The 23636-nt window shown below is 35.6% G+C and overlaps 4 protein-coding genes across 11 annotated transcripts; 1 reads left to right on the top strand and 3 right to left on the bottom strand.

Annotated features, from left to right (window-relative positions):
• Nucleotides 1-271: 271 nt before the first annotated feature.
• On the bottom strand, nt 272-4266 carry LOC116023288 (U11/U12 small nuclear ribonucleoprotein 25 kDa protein). Of its 5 annotated transcripts, none has more exons than XR_004099401.1 (8): nt 4038-4266; nt 2870-2915; nt 2005-2220; nt 1815-1920; nt 1350-1449; nt 765-941; nt 626-657; nt 272-514 (listed from the first exon to the last, which is right to left on the bottom strand). XR_004099401.1 is itself a non-coding variant. In XM_031264279.1 (8 exons), exons 1-7 carry the CDS (start codon nt 4041-4043, stop codon nt 649-651), a joined length of 573 nt encoding a protein of 190 aa, XP_031120139.1. In that variant the 5' UTR covers nt 4044-4261; the 3' UTR covers nt 272-514; nt 623-648. The 5 variants fall into 5 exon arrangements, 2 of the variants coding, with proteins under 2 accessions (XP_031120139.1, XP_031120138.1); XR_004099400.1 differs by having other exon boundaries at nt 623-657; nt 2005-2223; nt 4038-4257; XR_004099399.1 differs by having other exon boundaries at nt 2005-2223; nt 4038-4256.
• Nucleotides 4267-4596: 330 nt separating this feature from the next.
• LOC116022809 (peptide chain release factor PrfB1, chloroplastic-like) lies at nt 4597-10507 on the bottom strand. The gene is made up of 7 exons (XM_031263690.1): nt 10162-10507; nt 8622-8705; nt 8301-8521; nt 6989-7192; nt 6238-6453; nt 5504-5690; nt 4597-5226 (listed from the first exon to the last, which is right to left on the bottom strand). The coding sequence occupies exons 1-7, from the start codon at nt 10400-10402 to the stop codon at nt 4925-4927; spliced, it is 1455 nt and encodes a 484-aa protein (XP_031119550.1). The 5' UTR covers nt 10403-10507; the 3' UTR covers nt 4597-4924.
• Nucleotides 10508-12879: 2372 nt separating this feature from the next.
• On the top strand, nt 12880-21046 carry LOC116022275 (zinc finger CCCH domain-containing protein ZFN-like). 4 transcript variants are annotated; one of them, XM_031262910.1, is made up of 9 exons: nt 12880-13321; nt 14252-14409; nt 15056-15118; nt 15329-15448; nt 15830-16102; nt 16868-16954; nt 17033-17197; nt 18189-19448; nt 20639-21046. In XM_031262910.1, exons 1-8 carry the CDS (start codon nt 13222-13224, stop codon nt 18447-18449), a joined length of 1227 nt encoding a protein of 408 aa, XP_031118770.1. In that variant the 5' UTR covers nt 12880-13221; the 3' UTR covers nt 18450-19448; nt 20639-21046. The 4 variants fall into 4 exon arrangements, with proteins under 4 accessions (XP_031118770.1, XP_031118768.1, XP_031118769.1 ...); XM_031262908.1 differs by having other exon boundaries at nt 16868-17197; nt 18189-18737; nt 19089-19448; XM_031262909.1 differs by having other exon boundaries at nt 16868-17197; nt 18189-19273; nt 19349-19448.
• An 854-nt stretch (nt 21047-21900) lies between these two features.
• On the bottom strand, nt 21901-23292 carry LOC116023665. Its single transcript, XM_031264666.1, has 6 exons — nt 23268-23292; nt 23000-23132; nt 22732-22901; nt 22349-22634; nt 22155-22246; nt 21901-22049 (listed from the first exon to the last, which is right to left on the bottom strand). The coding sequence occupies exons 1-6, from the start codon at nt 23290-23292 to the stop codon at nt 21901-21903; spliced, it is 855 nt and encodes a 284-aa protein (XP_031120526.1).
• Nucleotides 23293-23636: the final 344 nt, after the last annotated feature.

Below are 23636 nucleotides of genomic sequence, written 5' to 3'. Positions count from 1 at the left end.
TTTTTTTTTTTTTTTTTTTTTTTTTTTTTTAAACAAAACAAAACAAAATGATCAACATTTTTGGACTGTATAATCAAACCGAAAATGTTGAGTGGTTCGGCGATTCATAAAACTGCTTGTCTAATGTTAAACCAAGCTACTAGTACAAGTTTTGAGAGCTCAGACCCCTCCCACTCTCTGTACCCAATCAATAATTTTATATTTCTATATAAATGGGATTCTAAGTAAATATTGTAGGCTCCAATTACTATACAGTGAGATGACACTTCTGTTACCATTCCAAATGGTAGTCACAAGATCGATATAGAACAAATATTAATCCATACCTTGTAAAGAATAAAGAGAAGTTTTTCTCCTTTTAGTCCTTCAGAGTTTATCTCTAGCGTCTATACATACAGCTATAGAATTCAGAAAATACAGAGAAAGCAAGTATGATTAAGGCATCAAGAGTGGATTCCACAAGACCCATTCTCTATTTTTCAAACTTCAAAATTGGTGCTAACTTGCATGGATTCTGTGAAATTAGAGCCCAAGAATTAATCAGTTGGCAAAAGCAACCAAACTGAGAAACAATATTGCACGTAGAATAGTATAAAAACACAGTATTATGTTTCTTTACTACTACCTGTGGCCAGCGTGATTCCATTATCAGCACGCCTATCATAAACAAGAAGTGCACAGTTTATTAAAATCCTTAAACAATGTCTAGCAATGTGGTGTAATAAGAAATGATAATTCAAGACTTCCAGAGAGTGTGCCCTTACAGCAATGTTTCCTCCCAGAAAGGGAGGTGATCTAGCCACACTTATGGATAAAATTAACAAATCAGAGAGACAATACAGAGTTCACCCAACTCTGTTCAGACCATGAAAGAAGCGGTGTTTTCTCCCCCTAGAATGTCGTTGTGAGGCCCTTGACATAATGTAGGGAATAAATTGTACCTGTAAATCATCAAGTGTTACCCAACATGGCTGACTTTGCAGAACAATAAAGCAAAAGCTGGTAAACCTTTCATTGTTTATTATTATTATTTATTATTTATCCTTTTTTCCATTTTGTGGGGAAAAGGCATGCTTAGGCCCAAATGGCTGTGGCAGTAAGATTTCATCCCAGGATTTTGTATTCATGACCAGAAACTTAACCACTAAATCAAATCAACTACGCAGGGTTAATCCTTTGGATTCTCCCTTTATGTGGATAGGAGAAATGCAGGCAAAAAGTAAAGCTTTGAATATTACAGTAGAAATAAAAAGATATATTTTGTTAAAATAGAAATTTGTGTTCCACTGGCAGAAGTTTATATATATCCATTATCCAAAGTGATTATTATGAGTTTTTAAGTAAAATACCTCACAATTGTTCCTTACACCATAGTCCTGAAGTTTAGCACCATCATCAAGCAGCTTCTCATTATGATATGAGAAGCAAAAATTTTCCCAAACATGCTTCCTGCAATTCAAGAATAATAAATCTCTGGGTAAGTAAAAACGGTTAAAAGCACACTAAAATATCATGGATCAATGTAACCATCAAGCATCTACTAGGCCTTGAGTATGATTGATGTATCCCAAAAACAAGATACTTGCTGAATCCACAAGAGGGTAAGTGGGTAACATACAGATGAAAGAAATTCAACTAAAGAAAGGCACTCCCACAAAAAACAGTATGTCTGATATTTTTCAAAATAAGAATATGTGGTCAAATAGGAAAATATGCAGAAAGATAGAATGGGCTCTCTTATAATGAATTATGAGCAGACAGTAAATCAACATCAATTTGCATATGGTGGTGCTGTGCAATTCTAAACCACATACCAAGAAATGTGACGATGGCCCATCTTGGAATCCTCCATTTCTTCAATTTTCTTCCTAACTGCTTGTTTTAATTCTTTAACCGTTGCAGAATTCAATACAGCCACATCTTCAAGCAAATCACACAGGAATTCATTTATAAATCCATCATTCAATGCATATGAGAGGCTGACAATGGAGAGATCTTAAGTACCAATGGAGGTGTTGTCCAACTTAAGGATGGTAATGCGCATGGCACTTCCAAGTTCCAAGCTTATAAGAGTGTCTACATCAGAAAGTGATGGTTTCTTCGGCACATCAGCGAGTATGGGATCATTAAGAAGAGCACCTAGTGTCGAATGTAACCTTGCCTTCTTCATGCTGCTACTGTGATACTCTGATGCAACAGTGGCATCGTTTGTCTTTGTATCTTCTGACAAAGAATAAAAGCACACACATATATATGTTTATATATCTGACAAAGAATAAAAGCACACATATTTATATGCTTATGTATGTGTGTGTCTATATATCTGCCTATATTAATATATTTATGCAAGATTCTCTTCAAAGTTATCAAAGGAATCTAGTTTTAACTCAGCTCCTTTGTCGTTCAACCAATTTTCTCCAAGTTCCTTCTACCTGAATTCCCAGATTCATAGATAATCCCGGATAAATGTTTAACATAGGTGAATCAGTGTGGTTCACAGCAAAAGTAACTTTCTCCATTTCATATGTTTGACCTCATTGATGTGATTGTAATAGGGAAATGGGTAGTTAGTTTGATTGCTCAAAGCACAAGATAATCAAAGTAACTCTCACTAGGCTATATAAACACTACCACAAGAAGGAAATGTGTGAGCTAACAGATCAAAATGGTAAGAAGCAGGTGAATACTACGAGTTTAATGCACCAGAATGCTCAATCCATATGAACATCTCAAAGAAAACCATAGACTTTCTTCCAAACTAACTACAAAATAGAAAAAATTATTTTAAGATCTATCAAACTCGAGGCGAATGCAGTGATTAACTCTGCTCCTTCATTTTAATTAAAAATAATTTTTTTTAAAAAATTACCTTCACTTTTTTTAGTCTCTGTAGAGGGCTCCAATGAAGAGACATGCTGCATGAAAAAACACCAAATATATTCAACAAAGCACCAAGGGGGTATTAACCAGAACAAATCCAAATTTAGATCAAAGGCAGTGTTAAGCAATAAAAACCACAAATGATTTTTTAAAGAATAAGATGTCATTAAAAAATACCAAGGGGCAGCACCCAGAGTATACAGCACACAACAGAAAACCCAAAAACCATAATAAAATGTCAGCCAGAACCAAACAACAAGCAGTTGACATCATATCATATATAAATATTTAAAACTTGAAGCAGAGAGAAACTGAGTTTGTTTTTGCAACATTCAGTGCACACATTGGAACAGCTTTTTTAATCCTTATAGTCCATCAGCATTTGAAATGACAACAACAATTACAAATCATAGAAATAGATAAGTTATAAGAAACTTAAACGAAGCGAGCTATTATCAGATCACTGGTAATTGCAAGAAGGTAAAAATTAAAAGCATAATCAATTTTCATATCTTATTGTTTGTAGAGAACTGCAATTAATTATGTGGTGTTTATTAAAATTTTATGAAAAGACTAATCAAATTCCTAACTGTTCAGAAACACAAACAAAACAAAACAAAACAAAACAAACAAAAAAATCAAAATTAAAATTAAAATTACCTATATAATGTACAATAGACCTGTTGAAACAATTCAATCCATTTTCCAAGTGTTGATAGATTAGTTTTTTTGTTTTTTTTTTTTAATCTCTAAGAATGAATTACAATTTCCTAACAGGGATGATTGGGAGATTAAAGTGGTTGTAGCTGGAGTTTGGAATGCTCAACAACCGTATTGCAAATTCAAATGGATCTCAAAATCGAAATGCTTGACATATGATAATAAACTTGAAATCTCAAGGATTTTCTCTGCTCATTCAACTACTCGATATCATCATCAGGTTTCAAATCTCCATAAACACATTCAACCGGCACTAATTGGAGATATGAACTACTGAATAATGAAATAGAAATCAATTCCAGAAATTGAGACACTCCAAAATCATCTGCGCCTAAGGGGAACACCAAAAATTAACTCAATTCTGCCGAAACAAAAGCAAAAGCAAACAAAAAAAATTGTGCATATGTAAATAAGAATATGAACACAAGATTTGATACCTCCATATTAGGAGCTTTTCGAGCTTCTTCTCTAGGATGTTTATGCAAGTTGGTTAAACACCCACAATAGCTTGAGCTAGTAACGTCGTTCCATAGAGCTTGATGGAGCAAGAGAGCTTTTTCTTAAACCAGTTATATAAAGGTATGTGAAATTACAAACCCCCCTCGCTCAGAATATCACCCAAATTGTTTTCGTACAATTAAATTACGGAGTATCTACGAAGGGATGTAAATTGTAGTACTAAAAAAAAAAAAAAAAAGGATTGCAAATTTATTTTTAGCTGGTACTGTTTCTATATATAATTTTTGCTTCCCAGCATCAAGCAGAGACTAATATAAATTTGATCCGAAAATCGCGTCTTGCCCATAAAATGTACTCTTATCTTGTAATTATATTAAAATTATTACGTTTATCTTAACTCACAGTTATTACTCAGAGCCAAAGATGATCACCTTACCTTGTAATCTTAATCAGCAAAAGACCACAATAAAATAAATCAGCTTAAATAATCCATAATTGACTGGTTCAAACTAAAAAAACTCTCACTGAAAATTCAACTTGTAACCTTATAATTACCGAGCTTAATAATTTGACCAATTTAGATGAAATTGTCCCCAACAAGAAGGAATTTTAGTAAGTAATAAAATGCAATTGACATAAGTTTTTCTTTTGAGAACATCGATCAAAGGGGTCAGGTCGTGAGTCGGTGAAACCTCACCATGAACACACACCAAATGGTATATTTCCCTATTATTATATAAATAATAAATGGTTATTTCATCACACTGCAATTGATTGATACACCAAAACTTCCATGGCATCCCCACTTTGGTGGATTTTTGGGGAGTGCTGATGGCTGATGAGACTACTCAACTTTGCACAGAATCTACTCTCCACCAGAAGACATTGACATGCTGTACTTGTACTTGAGGAAGGATCTAATGAAGGGATCTAGCTCTCCATCCATTACAGAAGTGATGTCTGAAGTTTCATACCCGGTCCGAACATCTTTCACCAGCTTGTAAGGATGAAACACGTAGTTCCGTATTTGTTGCCCCCACTCTGCCTTCACCGCATCCCCTCTTATTTGTTTTATCTCAGACGCTCTTTGTTCCTCGGCTATGACTAGCAGTTTGGCTTTCAATCGGCTCAGAGCCTTTATCTTGTTCGCTAGTTGTGTTCTCTCCTCTGCATGACAAGATCATAGTTAATTCAATCAAGAGACCAGATCAAATAGTTTGGCTACCAAAAGATCTACGGAGTGATTATTTGGAATTGCAGAATAGCTTCTGAAGAAGTTCAGCATTTTAAATTTCACAAGATACGTGATCAGATCATTAAAATGGCATATTATGGAAACATGCCGACAGGGACATGATAATTATATCTCTTCTTTTACAGAGCAGTAGAGAAGGGTATATGGAATCATAATTAATGAAAAAAAGAGAAGTTTTGTGGGGCAAACCTGTACAACGGACGGCTACACCAGTGGGGATATGTGTAATGCGCACTGCTGTTTCAACCTTGTTAACATTTTGACCTCCTTTCCCGCCTGCTCTGGTAAAACTGATTTCCAAGTCTTCATCTGGTATTTCGACATCTGTTGAGTCCTCGGGAAGAAGAGGCATGACCTCAACACCGGAGAAGCTTGTCTGCAGAGAACCAACATGAGTTACAGTTGATCCAATGATCTGACATCAAAATTTTTTAAAGGAGAACGGGAGAGCACCCCAATCCCCAACCTCTTCAATGAAAGAGAAAAAATGAAGTGCAGAAGAAGTGAGGCGAGGAAGGGACAGAAGGGAAAATACATTCATAAACAGACAGTTAATGAGCTCTTAAACAACAAAATCTGTAAAGGGGGGATGAGAGGAAGAAAGAATGAAATTAGTGAAAGTTTGGCCTTGAAAATTCCTGTGATGTGCATTTGTTACTATAGCAACAGTAAAACAGGGGATCCATATAATGAAAGGTACATTAAATGCTTGCCCGTAGCTGGTGATAATGCAGGATATGATGGAAAATGTAAAGCTTTGAACTGACACAGAAACTAAATATGTAAATTTTTTACTCTGTTATTATACAGGATCCTAACATGTACAGGATACTAGTTCGAAAAAATTACCAAACACATATCAACAATGTTACTCCGTACATTTTAGTTAACAAGGATACCGAGAATTAACACACTATGGTTACCTGGCGAAGGCCTTTAGCATTGAAAGGAGATTGTCGCACAATTCTATGGGTTCCTTTCTCTCCAGATAAATAACCATATGCATATCGACCTTCAACTTCAACTGTAGCTGATTTAATCCCAGCCTCTTCTCCAGGAGACCTCTCAACTACTTTGGTTCTGTACCGCTGCTTCTCTGCCCATCTCACATACATCCTGAGAAGCATGTCAGCCCAATCCTGCACTGGAATTCATCAAAATATTCACAAAGTAACACAAGAACTATATCATCAATCTTTTATCTAAAAATGATAGACCACGTCTATTCAAGTCAAAATTCTGACATGAGACACTATAAAAAGAACAAATTGCATGCAATACTGATTAAAATTGGACCTGAAGGAGGATCCTCAAAGATATTAGCTTGGAAATCCCAACTCCCAAGTCATGCATAACAGTTGTAGTAACTACTTTTTGAAGTGGCATAGGCTTATATTTTTGGTGATGGAGATGGTTGTTTATATTTCCACTTGGTAGGAGACTAGGAGCTATGATGAATTCGAATACTCTCAGTTCATAGGTGTGCTTTTCTTCATTAAGTTATGGTTTGTAGCAAGATAAACAATTAATTTGAAGCTAATTACAAACCTGTTATCAACTAGGTCCAGTTAATTTATAGAATCCAATAAAAAAAATAACTAAATAACTAAATAAATAATTAAATAAACTAAAAATATTGAAGTCCTTACATCACATTCAGTATTAGTATATTACCTGTGCATCAGTGCCCCCTGCACCAGCTGTAATGGTAATAACAGCACCTTCTTTATCGTAGGGCCCAGATAGAAGCTGAGTCAGCTCAAAAAGATCCAATGCTTTGTTCAATTCCTTAATAATACCAGCAGCTTCTTCAAGAAGCCCTGTATCAATGGAGTCCATCTCCTCAGTAAGGTTAATTATTGTTTCTGCATCACCAACCTGCAAATGTGAAAATTTCAAATTTAACATAATCTATGAGTTCCACTGCATAAATCAAGCTACTAAAATATTATATTCAAATTTTATTCAAATTCATCAGCAAAAAGCCCCATAAGCCTGTACAAATAGATAGAGTGAGACTTATGAAAAAAAAGAAGAAGATACGATTGATGCATTCAATATTGAAATTATTTCCACAAGACAAATATTGTCACTTCAGTGCTGCTAATCTCCAAAATATTTCCACAATGGCATACCACACAGGTCCAGTCTTGAATGAGACAGTCCAATCTATCCAATACTACACCTAATTTACTTGCTGACTAGTTGATATCACCCACCTCCACTACCATATAACTTATCCTTGCACTCATTTTCTTATGTGTTGTCAATCAGATACTTAATGTTTCGAAGATTGCAATGTTCTCTAGAGAAATGTCACGAACTGTTTATTTCCAAGTTTTAGGGGTCTGGTAGGTGAAACAAGGAAACAGAAAGATCCCAGGAGACCATATTTTGCTCTCAAAATTATGGATATTGGTTTCTGTAAAATGCAAATTTTCCTAACCAAAATAAGTAGACAGATCGAAGCAAGATATAAATCCCAAGAAGGAATCCTACTATCGTTTGCACTTGCTGTAAAGAAGTAGGGACCTTTTCATAAATCATACTTAATCATTGTCTATGTTGCCAATGAAACCTTACTGGAAGAAAAATACTTAGCTGATCTTTATCCATTTCTCAACATAATTTGCATACCATTTATAAGCAGAAATAGATGATCAAATACTCCGTAAATTATAAAGGTATGGATAAGAGCAAGAAAAAAGTTACATTGCATAAATAAGGCCATTGACATTGAATAGGTCCTACTTTATGTACTATGTTCTTCTGCAAGGACATCAAACGTTGGTGTGAACCAGAGCAAATTCAATTGAGTGTACAAGCATAAAGAATTTTGCACCAGGATTAAGCATTGATCACATTGAAGTGTTCTTTTGACACAGTTCAACTGTAGGTTTCCTTATGTTTTGGACGGAAACCATGCAGCTACCAGTTGTCCTTGCTCAGTACGAATTGACAGAGCAAAGGGATGAGAAGTTCAAACCTGTGTCATGAAGTCATTGAGAAGCTTTAATTTTTCTTTGGCATCAGTCAAAGCCTGAAGTGTCTGTTGAGCTTTAGCACGATCATCCCAGAGAGCGGTATCTGCTGCTGCTGCTTCTAGAGCTGCAATGTCTCCTTCCAGTTGTTGCAGCCCTGCAGCAGACCTAATTTCTTCGACACGTTGTGAGACAACCTCGACATCCTTTCTTAAAATATAGAAATCTGTTATCCAACCATCAAAGCATTTGAGAAATACTAGTAGAGTACAACACAACTAAATAGAACAATTATACAGATAAGGTAGTTCGAATGGCGTAGCTACCTTGCATAGCCCATTCCCTTGTCGCTGTTTCATTGCTGCTGACTGCATCCACCTCAGGTGTCGCAAACAAAACTGTGCACCCACCTTCAATTGAACCATACATCACATTATTCCATACTAATACAGATACAGTATAACCACAACAAAAATAATATAGAACTAGTACGGCTCTATTTGGCAAGCCTAGCTGAAAAGCTAGTAACTGATAAGCTAACTAATTCAAATTAAAGTGTTTAGTAAAATTAATTGTTGAATTAGTAATAAGTGTAAAAATACGTAAAAGAATAAACTAAAATATTAGGATTTTGATTAATGAAGGGTAGATATTACCATTTTTGTAAATTAATAAAGATGCCATAAAAAGTCATGAGTTTATTTTGAACATTATTTTGAGTATGTGTTTAACTATTATTTTAAGTTTTCATGTTTTACCAAACAAAGCATATAGCTTATTTGTAATTTAAAATAAGTTATAAGCTAAGGCTCCTCCTTCTCTCTAAACTCTTTGCTTCTTCTTTTCCTTGGTTCGGCAACCGCCGCCTCCGCATGCTTAGCGGAGGCGGCGTCTTCTCCTTTTCACGATTGTTATTTTCTTTTGCTCTTTTCTCTCTGCCTCTCCTCTCCATTTTCGCCTCCCTCATCGCCATCCACCACGCCTACAATCTCGCACTGTCGCCGTGTTCTTCGGCTATCGCCGCCCCTTTTCCTTCCCTTCCGACATTATTCCTCTTCCCCAACTTCGGATCTGTCAAGAAGTACATCACCATTGAATAAGGAAAAGAAGGTTTTGGATTTTGCAAAAGGTGAAGTAGGAAGGAGTGGTTTTTCTTGATTCAAAGCAGTGTTGTTTTTTTATTAGTAAGTTTTGTTGCTATTATATCTTTCGTTTATTTATCGAATTTGTTGCTTCTCGCATCTTTAGCAAGTTTATTCCCTCTCGCTTCTTTTGTGAGTTTATTCCCTCTCGTTTTTTTGCCGAGTTCTTGTTATAAGCGTACGTAGAACGATAATTGGTCATGGCGTATGTGAACCACAAAAGAATGAAGATTGATACTCGGGTGGTGTCAACGACTTTTGAACTAGAGTATGCCTTCGTTATGTTTGACCAAATTACTATTGACAGTAAAGAAGCTTGGAGTGCTCCTGTCGACTTCAGCTTCAAATTTGTGAAAGCGATTCAAGTTTTCGATAACATTGTTTGGAAATTTGTTTCTATGTCTGACTGTAAGGAATGTTTGTCCATTCCATTAATCTTTCTTGTAAACGTTTACGCTTATGATTCAATGAATTAGTCTCGAGAGATTATTATCAAAAAAAAATAAGTTATAAGCTCTAAAATAAGCTATACCAAGCATAATAATAATAAAGAAACGGCAGACCTAATGACGCATCCATTACACAAATGAAAATCAATATGGTAATTTGTGTTCTTTATGAGCTCTACAGTCTATACTGTCAAACTAAACATAATTGTAATGAAATAAAATTCAGTTAATTAATTAAAGCAGCAGATTATACAGAAAATTCACAGGATACTTACGAGCAGTTGGAGAAGAAACATTGGAATGGAGCGCGAAACTGGAAGAACAACCCGAATCGCTGCTGGGCCCAATGAATAGTCGTTTCTGTGAATTGAAGTGAAATTGGGAATGATGCAATTGTATAACGCTGTTGGAAGATGTTGTTACGTTTGTAGTTTTAGCGAAAGGGCCTCTTCTAAAGTCATGGACCGGCGGCCGCATATGCGGCGGTGCTAAACCGTGCACCACCATACTATCCATCACCGGCGGAAGCTCTCGGCAAGGAGGTTAGTATATGCAGACCACACATAGACGCTACTCGCTAGGAGTGAAAATGGATAACAATCCACTTTTTTTTTCCTTGAATGACAAAATGGATTACTCCGTACCATATTAAAACTACAGTACCCAGATTTATTATAAATAAAAATAGGAAATGTAACCCCAAATAATGTAAGAGTTATCAAAATATATGTTGCACTGAGTCATGTGAAAAAAATATATATATAAAATAATGTTATTTATGGACAGTCCACACAATTACTATTGTCGAAAGAGTGGAATGAGGTGTTAGTTTCATATTATAAAGTATGCATATCTTCTAATAATGATTATGATTTTATTATAGTGAAGAGACCATTTCGATTATTAACTCTATAACAAAATTTCACTCCAAGAATATAAACAATTTTCATTAGTAATCCTTCAAGAAAACGATTAAATATGTACTCAAACCAATTAAGCCCGCTAATAGTCAAACTTTAAAATGTTTTATTACTAACAGCCTGATTAACTTGGCGCTTGGCGGGTTGCTGTTACTTATTGTCTTAATTTTTATTGTCTATAAAGGGGTGTAATTTGCCGCTCCCTTACCGCTTCACCCATAGAACGAAAACCGATTATTCACTTTATGATTTTAATAAAATTAGTTTAATTTAATAAATTTTACTAGAACCCCAACATACAGAGATTTTGTTTTTTAAATTATATTTGATTGGAAGTGCTAGCCTGATTGTAGTTGTCATCAGAATGATCAGAGAAGTCTTTGTACATGAACTGTGGATGATTTCATGGAATAATCCAGAAACATGAGGCTGTTCTATGATGCATATATGTACTGCCATGCGGTGTAGGGGTCATGCTTTTACTTTCTTTCTTAATCAGACGATAAAAGTTAGTTTTGTGGCTAGTAAAACGTTGTTATCATCCTAACTTTCTAAGTAAACATTAATGTTGTTTGTGACTAAATAAGCTTTGTGCACTTCTGAGTTCTGATCCGGTATGATTTACTTAAATTAGCACGCAAATGATTGAGGTATAGATAGCAATAAAGTATATTATAATATAATTTAAGACTGTTATTTAAATATATCATCATAATAATTATTAATTTATGCGACTAAAGATTTTATCTCTACATTATTTTAAGGGAGTCCATGAGGTCCGCTATTTTGCGGAATACAAATTTTCAATCATAATCTGCACCACGGTGGGACCGTTTAGGGTGTGATCACAAACTTCAATTCACTTGGACACTATTGTTTTTTAATATTTTGTTTTTCATTGACTGTTTATATGCGATAATAGTATATTAATGATTGTTGTTGTTGTTGTTGTTGAGAGTTTAGACAAATCAAATAATGCATAAAATAACCGTTTAGAATTTTTGTATTCTTATGTCACCAAAAATATTAATTACTTTATACGTTACAAATGGGATTGATTTCTCCAACTATCACCCTATAACCATTACGAACTCTGGGGATTGATTTCTCCAACTATCACCCTATAACCATTACGAACTCTGTAATTATCCCGAACATCCCCATACCAATACCATCCATCCTCAAAAAAGTCTAGGGAGATGGGAATTTTCAAAATTAGATCTGCATCCCTACTCTCAAATAGATCTGTTAAAATGTTTCTATCCCAATAATTTATCATTATTCGCCACATTAAGAAAAAAACAAGAGAGTAATTATTAAGAGTTCATGTAGTAAAACCAACACTTTTAATAGGGTTTAATTTTGTTGGGATGATCATTAAGTAACACATTAAGCAAGAATTTTGGCAACTACGCATCACAGATTATTATTTTTTTCCATTCAAAATCAACCAAAAGCAAAATGTTCCTAAGTCCTCGATGACGCTATGTAGGGTTTGGTTGATCTTCTTGCTCATGATGCCAGAGGAGTGCAACCATCCGTAAAATCAGATAACCCCAAGGCATAGCTCTCTTTTAGGAATGGCAATGGGGCGGGCGGAGAGTATACTCCCTGTCCCCATCTCCATCCTCGTTCCCGTGGAGAATTAAGCGGGGACGTGGAATTCCCGTCCCCAGTTAATTCTTAGTCAAAATCTTAAACTATTGTAGTTTTAATTTTAAAACTACGATTTTAATTCTAATACATATATTATAATAATGATTCGGGGACGAGGTAGGCAGGGACAAGGAATCCCCGTCCCCGTTCCCGAAAGCTTTTTCCATCCCCATTATCGGCGGATGAGATTGAAAATTCTTGTCGGAGACAGGACAAATTGACATCACTACTCTCTTTACTCAAAAAAAAAAAGAAAAAAAAAAGAGGAACAAATGTACAATGACCCGGATCCGAAAAGGGAAGGTGGCGGGGCGAGATACGCGCGCGAGTGGCGTGACGAAGAGCGTTGGGCGTTGTGACGCAGGGGTGAGGGTAAAAATAGTGAACTCTCTCTCTCTCTGTGAAGTGTGTCTGTTTGGGACTGGATGGTTGGCTTTGATTCTCTTCTCTTTCATCTTCTCTCTATCTTTCACACTCACTCACTCTCTCTCTCCCCTGGTTTTGTGTGGTGAGGAGAGAACGCTTCTTCTCTCTCTCTCAATTTTTCTTTTCTTTTTCCTATTTTGTCGTTCTGCTTCTGTTTCCCTTTCCTTCTTCTCGTCTCCTTGCTAGCAACATTTGATCAAGGGGACCGACCGGGGCAGCGTTTGGTGGTGGTGGTGCCGGGATCAATGGAAATTCCGGCGTGTTTGCGGTGTTGCTGATGGAAGAAGGAGCGCCTCTCCCCCTCCTCCTCTCCTCCTCATCCCAATCACCTTCATGTTCTTCCATATGATGGATTTTGATGCTGCCGGAATTTCTGTTTCCCGGGAGTCTGTCAGCGAAGGACCTTCCTCTTTTTCTTCATCCCTCGACCAAGGTTCCTTCCTCTCTCTCTCTCTCTCTCTCTCTATCTATCTATCTATCTATTTATCTATATTGTGTGCGTGTTTTTTCATTTTGAGGTGAGATTAGAGCTGAAAGTTGATGACACTCTTGTCATTTCAGTATAAATCCACGCGGATTTCGTTGCTTATCGAGAACTGGGGTTAAATAAAGGGGGGAGAGAGACTGAGAGAGAGGGAAGGAGGGGGAGAGAGAGAGATTGCTGCTTGATATTTGATATTTCCCGAGATTGATGTCAGTGTTTTGTTCCCATTGTAAAGTTTATATTTTTATACTCCGTATTTAGAAAAGAAAAATAACATGCTTTTATCATTGTCTTTTAATTATTGTTGTTGTTGTTTTCTTTTCGAGTCCATAGAAAAAAAATAAAAATCCGTACAGGAATGATAGCCTTACTGCACTAAAGAATTTGAACATGATATTAGCATTCTATGGATCCAATGCAAATCTCTTTTCTGAATCACATAGGAAGCGCACAGGACAGCTCTGAAATTTAAAGGAAAATTTCTCTATGAATGCAAGAGCTTTTCTTTTTTCCTTTTTGTTTCATGGTAATTATGCTTTCTGCTATAAATGCAAACTTCCCAGATTTTCTGCCACTTGCTTGAACCTCAACATTTTACTAATTTAAATGAGGAACTCCTTGTTGTTTGAATTTTTGAAATTTAATGTATTTGCAATCTTTTGCAGTTGAATTACAGAATTAGATTTCTTGTATTGGTTATGAGTTTATTTTGTAAATCCGTAGATAGAGTAATATCCATGGTAGTTGATTTTAAAAGATGTAGAGCTTACAAGATTTTTAAGAAATTTATAGAAGTGAGTTCATTTAATTTGAAACAATATCTATTACATTATTGTTATAGTTGATGCTAAATTAATTACTGATCTTTTGGTATGTCAGACACTTTGTGGCAAATAGACTTGACATCAAGGCAACCAATGGAGTCTGCACAATATCCTGTCCGTGATGGTGAACCAGATTGTTCCTACTACATGAGAACTGGTCTTTGTAGATTTGGAACAACTTGCCGATTTAATCATCCTCCTGATAGGAGACTGGTAAGGGCTACCTATCTAAAGCAACTGCAAATAAATAAATAGGCTAAAGGGGACACTAGAAAGTTTACTTTCCATTTGTATGACTGTCATACTTGGGGCTTATGTTAGGAGTCCCAAAAGTAGAAAAAGAAGAAATTTCACAAGTTTAATCCACATATAGGTATCATTGTACCATTACCTCTCTATCTGCAGTGTTGAGTAAACTGCAACTGTGATTGTCATGAATTTAGGCCATATCAATCAAGGATTTTTCAGTGACAAATGGCAATGGGCTCTTGATGAAAACGCAATAAACATAATTGAACACTTGATACCCTATAAGATTGACATGTGTAACTAGTCTTCCATTTTTTGCACGTGAGTTAGATGGAATGAGCATATGTTATGTTCTCTCGTCATCGGCAAGAAAACATAAGGAAAAATGGACAAAAAATAATAGTTGGAAAAGGAAAAGAAAAAAAACATTGGGTTTGCTTGAGACACTAAACTCCCTTAGATCCTTTGTGGGATTGAATTTCTGCTTGCCATTATTCTAAATAATACTCCCTTTTATTGGGTTGATTACAAAGATACTGCTTATTATATATGCTTGTATTATTTAATTTCTACTTGGGAAATTGGTGGACTTACAAAGGATCAAATGCAGGCCATTGCCACTGCAAGGATGATAGGTGAATATCCAGAAAGAGTAGGGCAACCTGAATGCCAGGTATTGAATCCCAAGTTCATGTCTGTTTTTATGCTATTTGGCTAACCAGACAGACAATCATATAGCCTGAACCAAATTGTTTGTCCTGAAGGACCTGAATCGTGTATTTTATGAGCTATTTAATGGCTCAATAAGGTTCTAGCTTTGCTGGAGACCACAGCTTTAATAAATTATGCTTAACTTGCAATAACTATTTGGACTGCTGCACAGTATTACTTGAAGACTGGAACTTGCAAGTTTGGAATTACGTGCAAGTTTAACCATCCTAGAGAGAAAGCTGGTATTGCTGGAAGAGTTGCTCTAAATGTCTTGGGCTATCCACTTCGCCCGGTTGGTCTTCTATATGCTCTTTTATTGGCTAAATTTATTTACCAGACTTCAATATAAGTGAAACAAGTCCAAGTAATGCCAAAATGTCCTGTGGGCTACTAAATTTAAAAATATATATATTTCAGCATACTCACATGAGAGCAACTCATTATTTAATTCATTTTTTTTTTCTTTTAATGATTACTGCTGATCATAAGAAACACCACAATATTGATAAACACTTTAACCCACTACTATATTACACTTTTAGGTATCTTCCATGCACTTGGGGCGTGAAGTGTATGCCACTAGCTTGATATGTCGGAAGGATACTGTTGTCTTGACATATATTTATGTATGAAAAGTTAACATTATGGTATTGCCTTTTTGTTATTGATGCAGAATGAGACTGAATGTGCCTATTATATGAGAACTGGACAATGCAAGTTTGGAGGCACTTGTAAATTTCACCATCCTCAGCCATCTAGTATGATGGTATCTCTACATGGTTCTCCTGTTTATCCACCTGTCCGTTCCCCAACTAGTCCTGGTCAGCTATCATATCCACTGTCAAGACCTTCTTTTATTACCAGTCCACGTTGGCAAGGCCCTTCAAATTACTCACCCTTGATGGTTCCTCCGGGCATGGTATCAGTTCCAGGATATGCATATAGTGTGAGCTTTTACTTTGGTTGCTTTTTGTTGAATGGTTCAAAATTTCTTTTCTTGATTATGCTTCTCCTGATTGAATAGGTCTTTTTTTTTTTTTTACAGAGTAAAAGAGTCACTATGTAATGTTGCTCCTAGGATCCTAGCTCCATATATCGTTTATATAGGTTAAGAAAAGAGGAATAAGAAAGGCTAGATATTTTGGTGGTCCTTTGGGATTTGACTTCAACCTAGCAGTAGTTTATATTATGCAAGCATTGGTGATACTGAGTTAAGTAGTTATAAATTTCAACTGGGTAAAGTTGCAGACTTATGGTAGACATATGATAAATGCTCTATGGATTAAATGGAAAGATAGGATAGAAGACTACTTATGTTTTCAAATGAAGAGGTTCTCTATGAATACTGGAGTAGTGACCTCAAATAGTCAAATCATAGCCGCAATCGAAGGATGCATTATGTCTTACTGCTTCATGTATTGTGGCTGTCAACTGGCATCTAATGATTAATGTTTGTGTTGAGCTTTATGTTGTAATGTTGCAATATTTTTGAGAAGATCATTACCAATTGAACAAAGCGCTCTGTCAAAGTTGGCTGTTATGTAGGAACACCTCAATTGTTTGTGAAAGTCTCCATTTGTTACCAGCATTTTCAACTAAATTAGTTTCTTTCATGCCCTTATATTCATGGGCTTCTGTCTCATTTCATGAGGTATGTGAACATTATTGGAATATATAAATTTTAATTTCTTATTTGATGGCTATTTTCTAGGGTCAGCTCGGTTCAGTTTCTTCCGCTGAAGGCCAGAAATTAACAGCAGGAAGCAGTCAGGTTTATGGAGCCTCTCGTGCAATTGAGGTAACAGCCATGATATCTCAAGGGATCAATTTTTCGCATACTGCTGGTTCTTTACCTGTGGAGTATTATTCTTTGCAGAGAGAGAATGTATTCCCTGAACGGCCTGGCCAACCAGAATGCCAGTTCTACATGAAGACTGGAGACTGCAAGTTTGGTTCAGTTTGTAGGTTCCATCATCCGAGGGAAAGACTGATTCCTCCTCCTGATTGTATGCTGAGTCCTATTGGGCTTCCCCTACGCCCAGTAAGTTAATCTCCATTTGTCTTGATTTTATTTGGTGTGAGTCTCAACAATAAACTAGTTGCACAAACTTCTATATATATATATATATATATATATATATTTGAAGTAGTTTTGAAGCTCTTAATATGATTTCCTTCTATAATGTCTCTGTAACAGTCTGTAAATAGCTCTTGTGTGCTTTGTTAGATGTCTGTTCTGATTTTGGTTCTCCTTGTGGATAATTTTCTTGAATGTGGAAACATTTTATCATGGGCATTAATTTTATTTGGCAATGTTGATCTGTACACCCTATATTGGATCTTTGGAAGGAGTAAAGGTTTGCTTTGATCTTGGCTTTGCAAGATGCTTCATTTATTTGTTTATTTATTTACTTCAAGGAGGTAAAGAGTAGCAGCTATACAGGATACCTATAAGGGATCATTCCTAGACTCTTTCATTAGTAGTTTGTCCTTGCTGCTGTGCTTCTGGGTTTTCCCATAAACCTACCTTAGTAGTACCTTGTATTTTATCTTAAGGTTTAACTAAAAAAGCAATTCCCTTTAATCTATAACCAATAAAGCATGCTCCAATTGTAACATGAGCAAAAGCAACAATTTTCTTGTTTGTTGATTCTGAATCCCACAGAAGTTTGTGCCCTTATATTTGGCATGCTTGGCTGGTAAGTAGAGTAGAGTTAACCTTATCTAGGTTTTGTTTACTTTCCAAATTATGCACCGGAACATTTTTTTGGGCCTAAGCATAAATCTGTTCTATTTTCCTCTTTTCCTTTTCCCTCCCCAATTTGAGCTCATATTCAACATAAAGTATAAGTACAAATAAATTGCTGATAAGTATTAGTAATATTCCGTATTCAATAGTTACTAGGCTAAAGATGATTGGGTTAATTGTTCTTGCTATGCCCTTTATATCTAGACTAGACTTTTAAAAATCCAATAATGGAGTTGGACAAGCCCAAAATAGGATCTTTTATTTCATTGTCTGTGTTTTGTAGGGAGAACAAATTTGTATTTTCTACTCCCGATATGGGATCTGCAAGTTTGGTCCAAGTTGCAAGTTTGATCACCCAATGGGAGTTTTTGCTTACAGTCTCTCTCCATCACCTTCAACTGATGCTCCTGCTGGTCAGTTTTTGTTGGGTTCATCATCAGGAACTGGTGCATTGACTTTGTCTTCAGAAGGGCTTGTTGATGCAGGCTCCACAAACCCCAGGCGACTGCCATCTGGTGATAATAACATTGAAACAGAAGAATGACTTTTCGCTCATATACAGTCAGATCTTCAAACTTTTTAAGAATTAAAACAGTTGCCTGTAAATTCATTTCCATTGCTGGAAATGTACAGAATTCAGTTAAAGTCATTCTGTGCTGAAAATGCATTTCACTTGACAATGTTGACTTTGGTGCCTTGTATAAATCTTCATATATTATTGCACTTGGTGAAATCGACCATGAAAAGTTTGGGTTGGTGTAGTGGCCAAGTGCTCACCTGTTGACTGTTAGACCATGGGTTCTCAAGTCATGGAAAGTCTCTGGAAACAGAGGTAAAGTTGCGCATGCCTTGTTTCCCTATACCATAATGATGTGGAAACTTTACAACCCGCCCCATGCTTTGGTGAAATCAACCATGATTGTCTCATCTATTTTAAAAGCCTTTTTTCTAATGCGGATCAATTTCTCCTGTCTCCTGCTTATACAAATACAAGCTTGAATCTGTCAGTTAATTTTCTACCTGTGCCTATCTTTGTTCTTTATCATTCTGTTTTCTTTAAAAATTTAACCTCTGCAGCCTTTAAGAATTGTCATCATTATTAGTTGCTAATACGAATGAATAGCATTTTGATAAGCTGGAACTCTATTCTCTATTTTGCTTTGTCTTATTCTTACTTTGGCAGAAAGGTATTCTCTGCAAGACTTCTATGAAGGATATTCTGGTGATTACAGAAGTCAACAAAGAAGAGAAGCTCCTTAGTAGAAAGTTTGTGGAACATGGACATTTCCTATAGGAAGATCAGACCGGTCTATCCCTTGAGCTGGAAAATTACCAAAACTGTGTATCGGTAATTTTAAATATAATGCTGTAAGTTTCTTGAAAGGCATGCTCTTAATAGTTACCTAAGAATAAAATATTGATGATTAACCATCATTTTCAAAGTTTTGGGTCTTGGATTGGATGATTGGACAGCATGTGTTGGATCCTGGTTGCTTTTAGGCCATTTTTGGATTGCATGTGCCGGATGATTGGGCGCTCCAAGGTACATATGTATTACAGCTGATGGTTAAATTGCAAGCTAGCACCCTTATTCCAATTCAATACCCAAATCCTATTTAATCACATACTGTAAATGTTTCTAATCATGTTATGCCTATTCTATAGATTAAGATTTATCCTTTTGTCTTAGAACACTGTATGTTGGTTCATGATGTGGGCTTTTCAATTCAACTATGTACTGAATGAGATGATATTTTCTTTCCTGAGTCAGGTAGTACTTTTGATACTGTAGATTGAATACTGGAGTTGATGTTCAATACTGAGTAAAATAAGAAAAATGCAGGTCTACTTATTTTGATGGAATTTATAATTCTTTCCCCTATTGCTCTTATGGGTTGCCTCAGTCTTTTCCACTAAATATAATACTTAGTAAATAGTTTTGTTCTCTTTTTTTTGGGAGCATATAAAATTTTTTTTTCTGCCAATGACTTTGTAGTCTAGTGGCACGAAGCCACGAAGTGGCTCTCCCATATGGGAGGTCATGGGTTCAAACCCCAGTGGGGTTGGTATTGACTCTTTGAGCTTTAATAGGTTGATAAAATAGTTATGAACAGATACTACATTGTAACAGAGTCATTAATACTCAAAAACATACATGATTGACTTTTAGCAACTTGATTTGGTTCAAACAGCTAAGAACTGCTCATGAATGAGTTGCCGTGTCAGATGGCAATATGAAAGTACCGGCCAACAAATTTTAGCATGTGGCTTGAATCACCTTTGCTATATACTTTGTTTTTTAAACTTGACAACTTTTTTATTAGCGGAGTATTTCATAACTTGATCTAATGCTCTACTGTTTAGTGAAGGATTGGTAATTGACGGGGTTGTCTTTCGAGTGAAGTGCCTTTCCTGCTTCTTTTGCTTGTTTTCATTCTAACCTAGAGATCTTAAAACACCTGCTGTTGCTTCTTTTGCTTTAGGGAGAAATTAGGTCATACGGAATAAATGATCATCAAGCTATATACTGAATATGCAATTTGCACTCTCAATGCACTTCTCTGAAGTAATGACTGTTTTTCTTGCTCCCATTTTTTTTTTTAATAAAAGTGCAGGAGTCTTATGATGATGTCCGAACTATCTGTCTTTGCAGTTGTATTGCATATAATGATATGCTTATGAGTGCACAATACTTTCCGATTATTTTCATCCCACTAGTTTGATCACTTGCAGTTGAGACCTAGACTTTCAGCAGGAGCCTTGTTGACTCCAGGACAATTATGTCACGAGCACACCACTTGATGAAAAAGTTCAAAGAGTTCTCGGGACCAGAACTACTCAGAAGCAACTGCTTTTTCTGAATTTCATCAAGGTGTATATCTGCATCAGGTGGGAAACTCAACGACCGATGCCCATTGATTTATATCGCAAACTTTAATTAATTCCGGAGAGTCTTGAAGACTCAAGTACAGAATGCCTTACAAGCGTGAGTTGTATATGCTTTCCCTATTGTGACAAATCTGATTTCTCTGTATATTTGTTGTCTTCCACAAGCTCCTCTTTTGTGACCAACATTATGTTTCCTTGGTACTCATTGGTCAGCATTCCATATTTAAAATAAAAACATCATTTGTGCAGTAATGAAGATGTTCTTCTGCATGGAATTTGTCAATGTTGTTGGAGTTTATTTGTCATTATATTTATCCTATTTCCTGCTCTGGTGAGGGAAGTAGTTTGAATAGCTCATGTTCTGATTGTAAACTTAGGCTACTGATTGCTAATGCTTGAACACAAACTAGAATGTGCAGGATGCAATGGTGCTAAAAATACATGTAACTGTGTAGTCTGAGTATGTTATGAACTTAAAAGGTGTTTTGTAAAATTAGAAGCTCAAGAAACTTGTGGTCTAATTTAAAAAAAAATAAAAAATCTGACTTCAGCTATGAATCTGTTATACCCCGTGTCAATGAAAAAGTAAATCAAAAAGTAAATCAAGTGAATCTAGTTTCATGATTCAACAACAAATTATATCTCGAATATTTGACCTGGACAACATATCTAGAATTTTGGATTTAATATTAATCTGATTATTTACTGCCTATATTCGAATATTCAATTCTTTGAGTATTAAAGCTGACAATAATTAAATATTCAACAATTACAGATCATTTCCAATGATAAACATATTGAGGCAAAAAGCAACATAACAAAGTTTATCAGAATGTTAACTTGGTATTCATAATATCTCAAATTTAACTAGCACTAAGTAATTAAATTGCAAACCACCTTTAATCATTCTCATTCAGAGCTCAGTGAACACAAATTTGAAAATAACAGAGCAATAGTGAACAAAACCTAGCACCATAACAAGGGAATAACACATTTAAAAATAATTGAGCAACGGTTAAACAAAACCAAGCACCATAACGAGGCTTCTTGTTGGAGTAAAAGCAACAGAAACTCCAATACAATATCTCTAAACAATAGAATCTAGCCTAACTGTTAATGGTGTAGATATTCATGATACGTGCTTCAATTTCGATACAATTGCTATCGACAGAACCCTTTGACAAATCTTGGAAATCAGTCAACCGCGCAAATTTAGTCCAGCCCCAGTTTAATTTTGGAGTAATAAATCCACAAGCTTCATAGATTAAAACAAAATTGAAGAAATTATTAAAACTTTTATGCCAAAAGATAATTTGAATGATCCACAAATAATCCGATACATAAAACTGTACATACATACCTTCCCCCTCTTGATGTTTTCCACAACTAATTTTTTCATCAACAAGCTCCAAACATAGTGAGAGATGTTCCCCACCAGAAAGTTGTATCCGCCTGAAAAAAAAATATTCAGAATTGAAAATGAATAAATGTGATTGCAGAAGTAGCATAACCACAAATTACAAATCAGAAAACCAAATTAAACAATCTATCAACCATTTGAAGGAGGACACAGGAAATTCATAAGAATAATGAACTTCATCACCCAAGTTGCTGCAGTCAGATACTGTCCAAGTAAAAGTCTTGTAACCTTCCACACACATGCTCAAACTTTCTTCGGAAAACTGAGAATCAAGCAAGAAAACTTCAACACCAAAAACACATTTGTCATTAACAAGATACCCATTGGCAGGATCATCAAACGCAGCACGAGAAACCAATTTGGTGATACCCCATTCTGTTTTCAGACTATGGAAGTCATGTAAGTTGCTCGATCCTCCAACTAAAATATTCCCAAATAGAAATATTAATATAATGGCTTGGATCACTCTTTTTTTTTTTTAAACCAAACAAATCACAAACACATCAAATTAAATAACCTTGAAAGATGGAGTATTTTTTGCGCGCTTGATCATATATAAAAAACTTCAACTCAGCATATTTTGCCCAAATCTTGGGCAATGTAGCTGTATCTTCAATACAGACCGACACTGAGATGTGTCCTTTACTATCAGTCTTTTCATCACCATCGGGATAGATCAAGAAATTCCTAATAACACGATAAGGCATCTCATTTTAGCAATGAACTGAAATTAAATATTATAAAATTCAATAACAAAATATGATGAAAACCAAATTAAACAAAACCATTTATATCCACTAGCATCAAAAGTTTTGGACTTGAAATACTGTCGTCCGCCTTTCGACAGCATTGTAGCAAGTTTGGAGAAAGAATCAATGTAATGGGACGGTGGCATTTCTCTTTCCCATTTATTTACATCTGCAAAAACCAAAAGTAATTAAGAAAATGCATGCAACTCATGCATTACATAAACATGAAAGAACGGTAAAAAAAACTGCTCAAATTTTAGAGTAAAATGAACAAATACCAGAAGCGTAATCCCGGCCCCTTCACTTGATGATATTTCGTTTTTCACCATTGCTCTTCCAACTTATGAAACAAGAAACCACTGACAAAACCCAGTAATACTAGGGGTTTATAAAGTGAATAGGATGACCTTTTTTTTTTTTTTGAAGAAGAAGAAGAATAGGATGACCCTTTGATTTCCCAAGATTGGCTTATAGAGACGTGTGCATAATAACAGCAGATAAACCTGTACGTAGCTAGTACCAAATGAGAGCAGCGTACCCATGGCAAAGGAGGAGGCCTTTTGGTTTTCCTATAATCATTCAATGCAGCCCCAACTTATTATAGTAAATAAAAATAATTTAGGCTAAAACTATGTAATTTTTGTAATATATATTTGAAATGGGATGGTGCTAT

The sequence above is a fragment of the Ipomoea triloba genome, chromosome 6 (assembly GCF_003576645.1).
Source record: "Ipomoea triloba cultivar NCNSP0323 chromosome 6, ASM357664v1".
Taxonomy (NCBI): Eukaryota; Viridiplantae; Streptophyta; class Magnoliopsida; order Solanales; family Convolvulaceae; genus Ipomoea; species Ipomoea triloba.
This window is presented reverse-complemented; position numbering and strand designations above follow the sequence as displayed.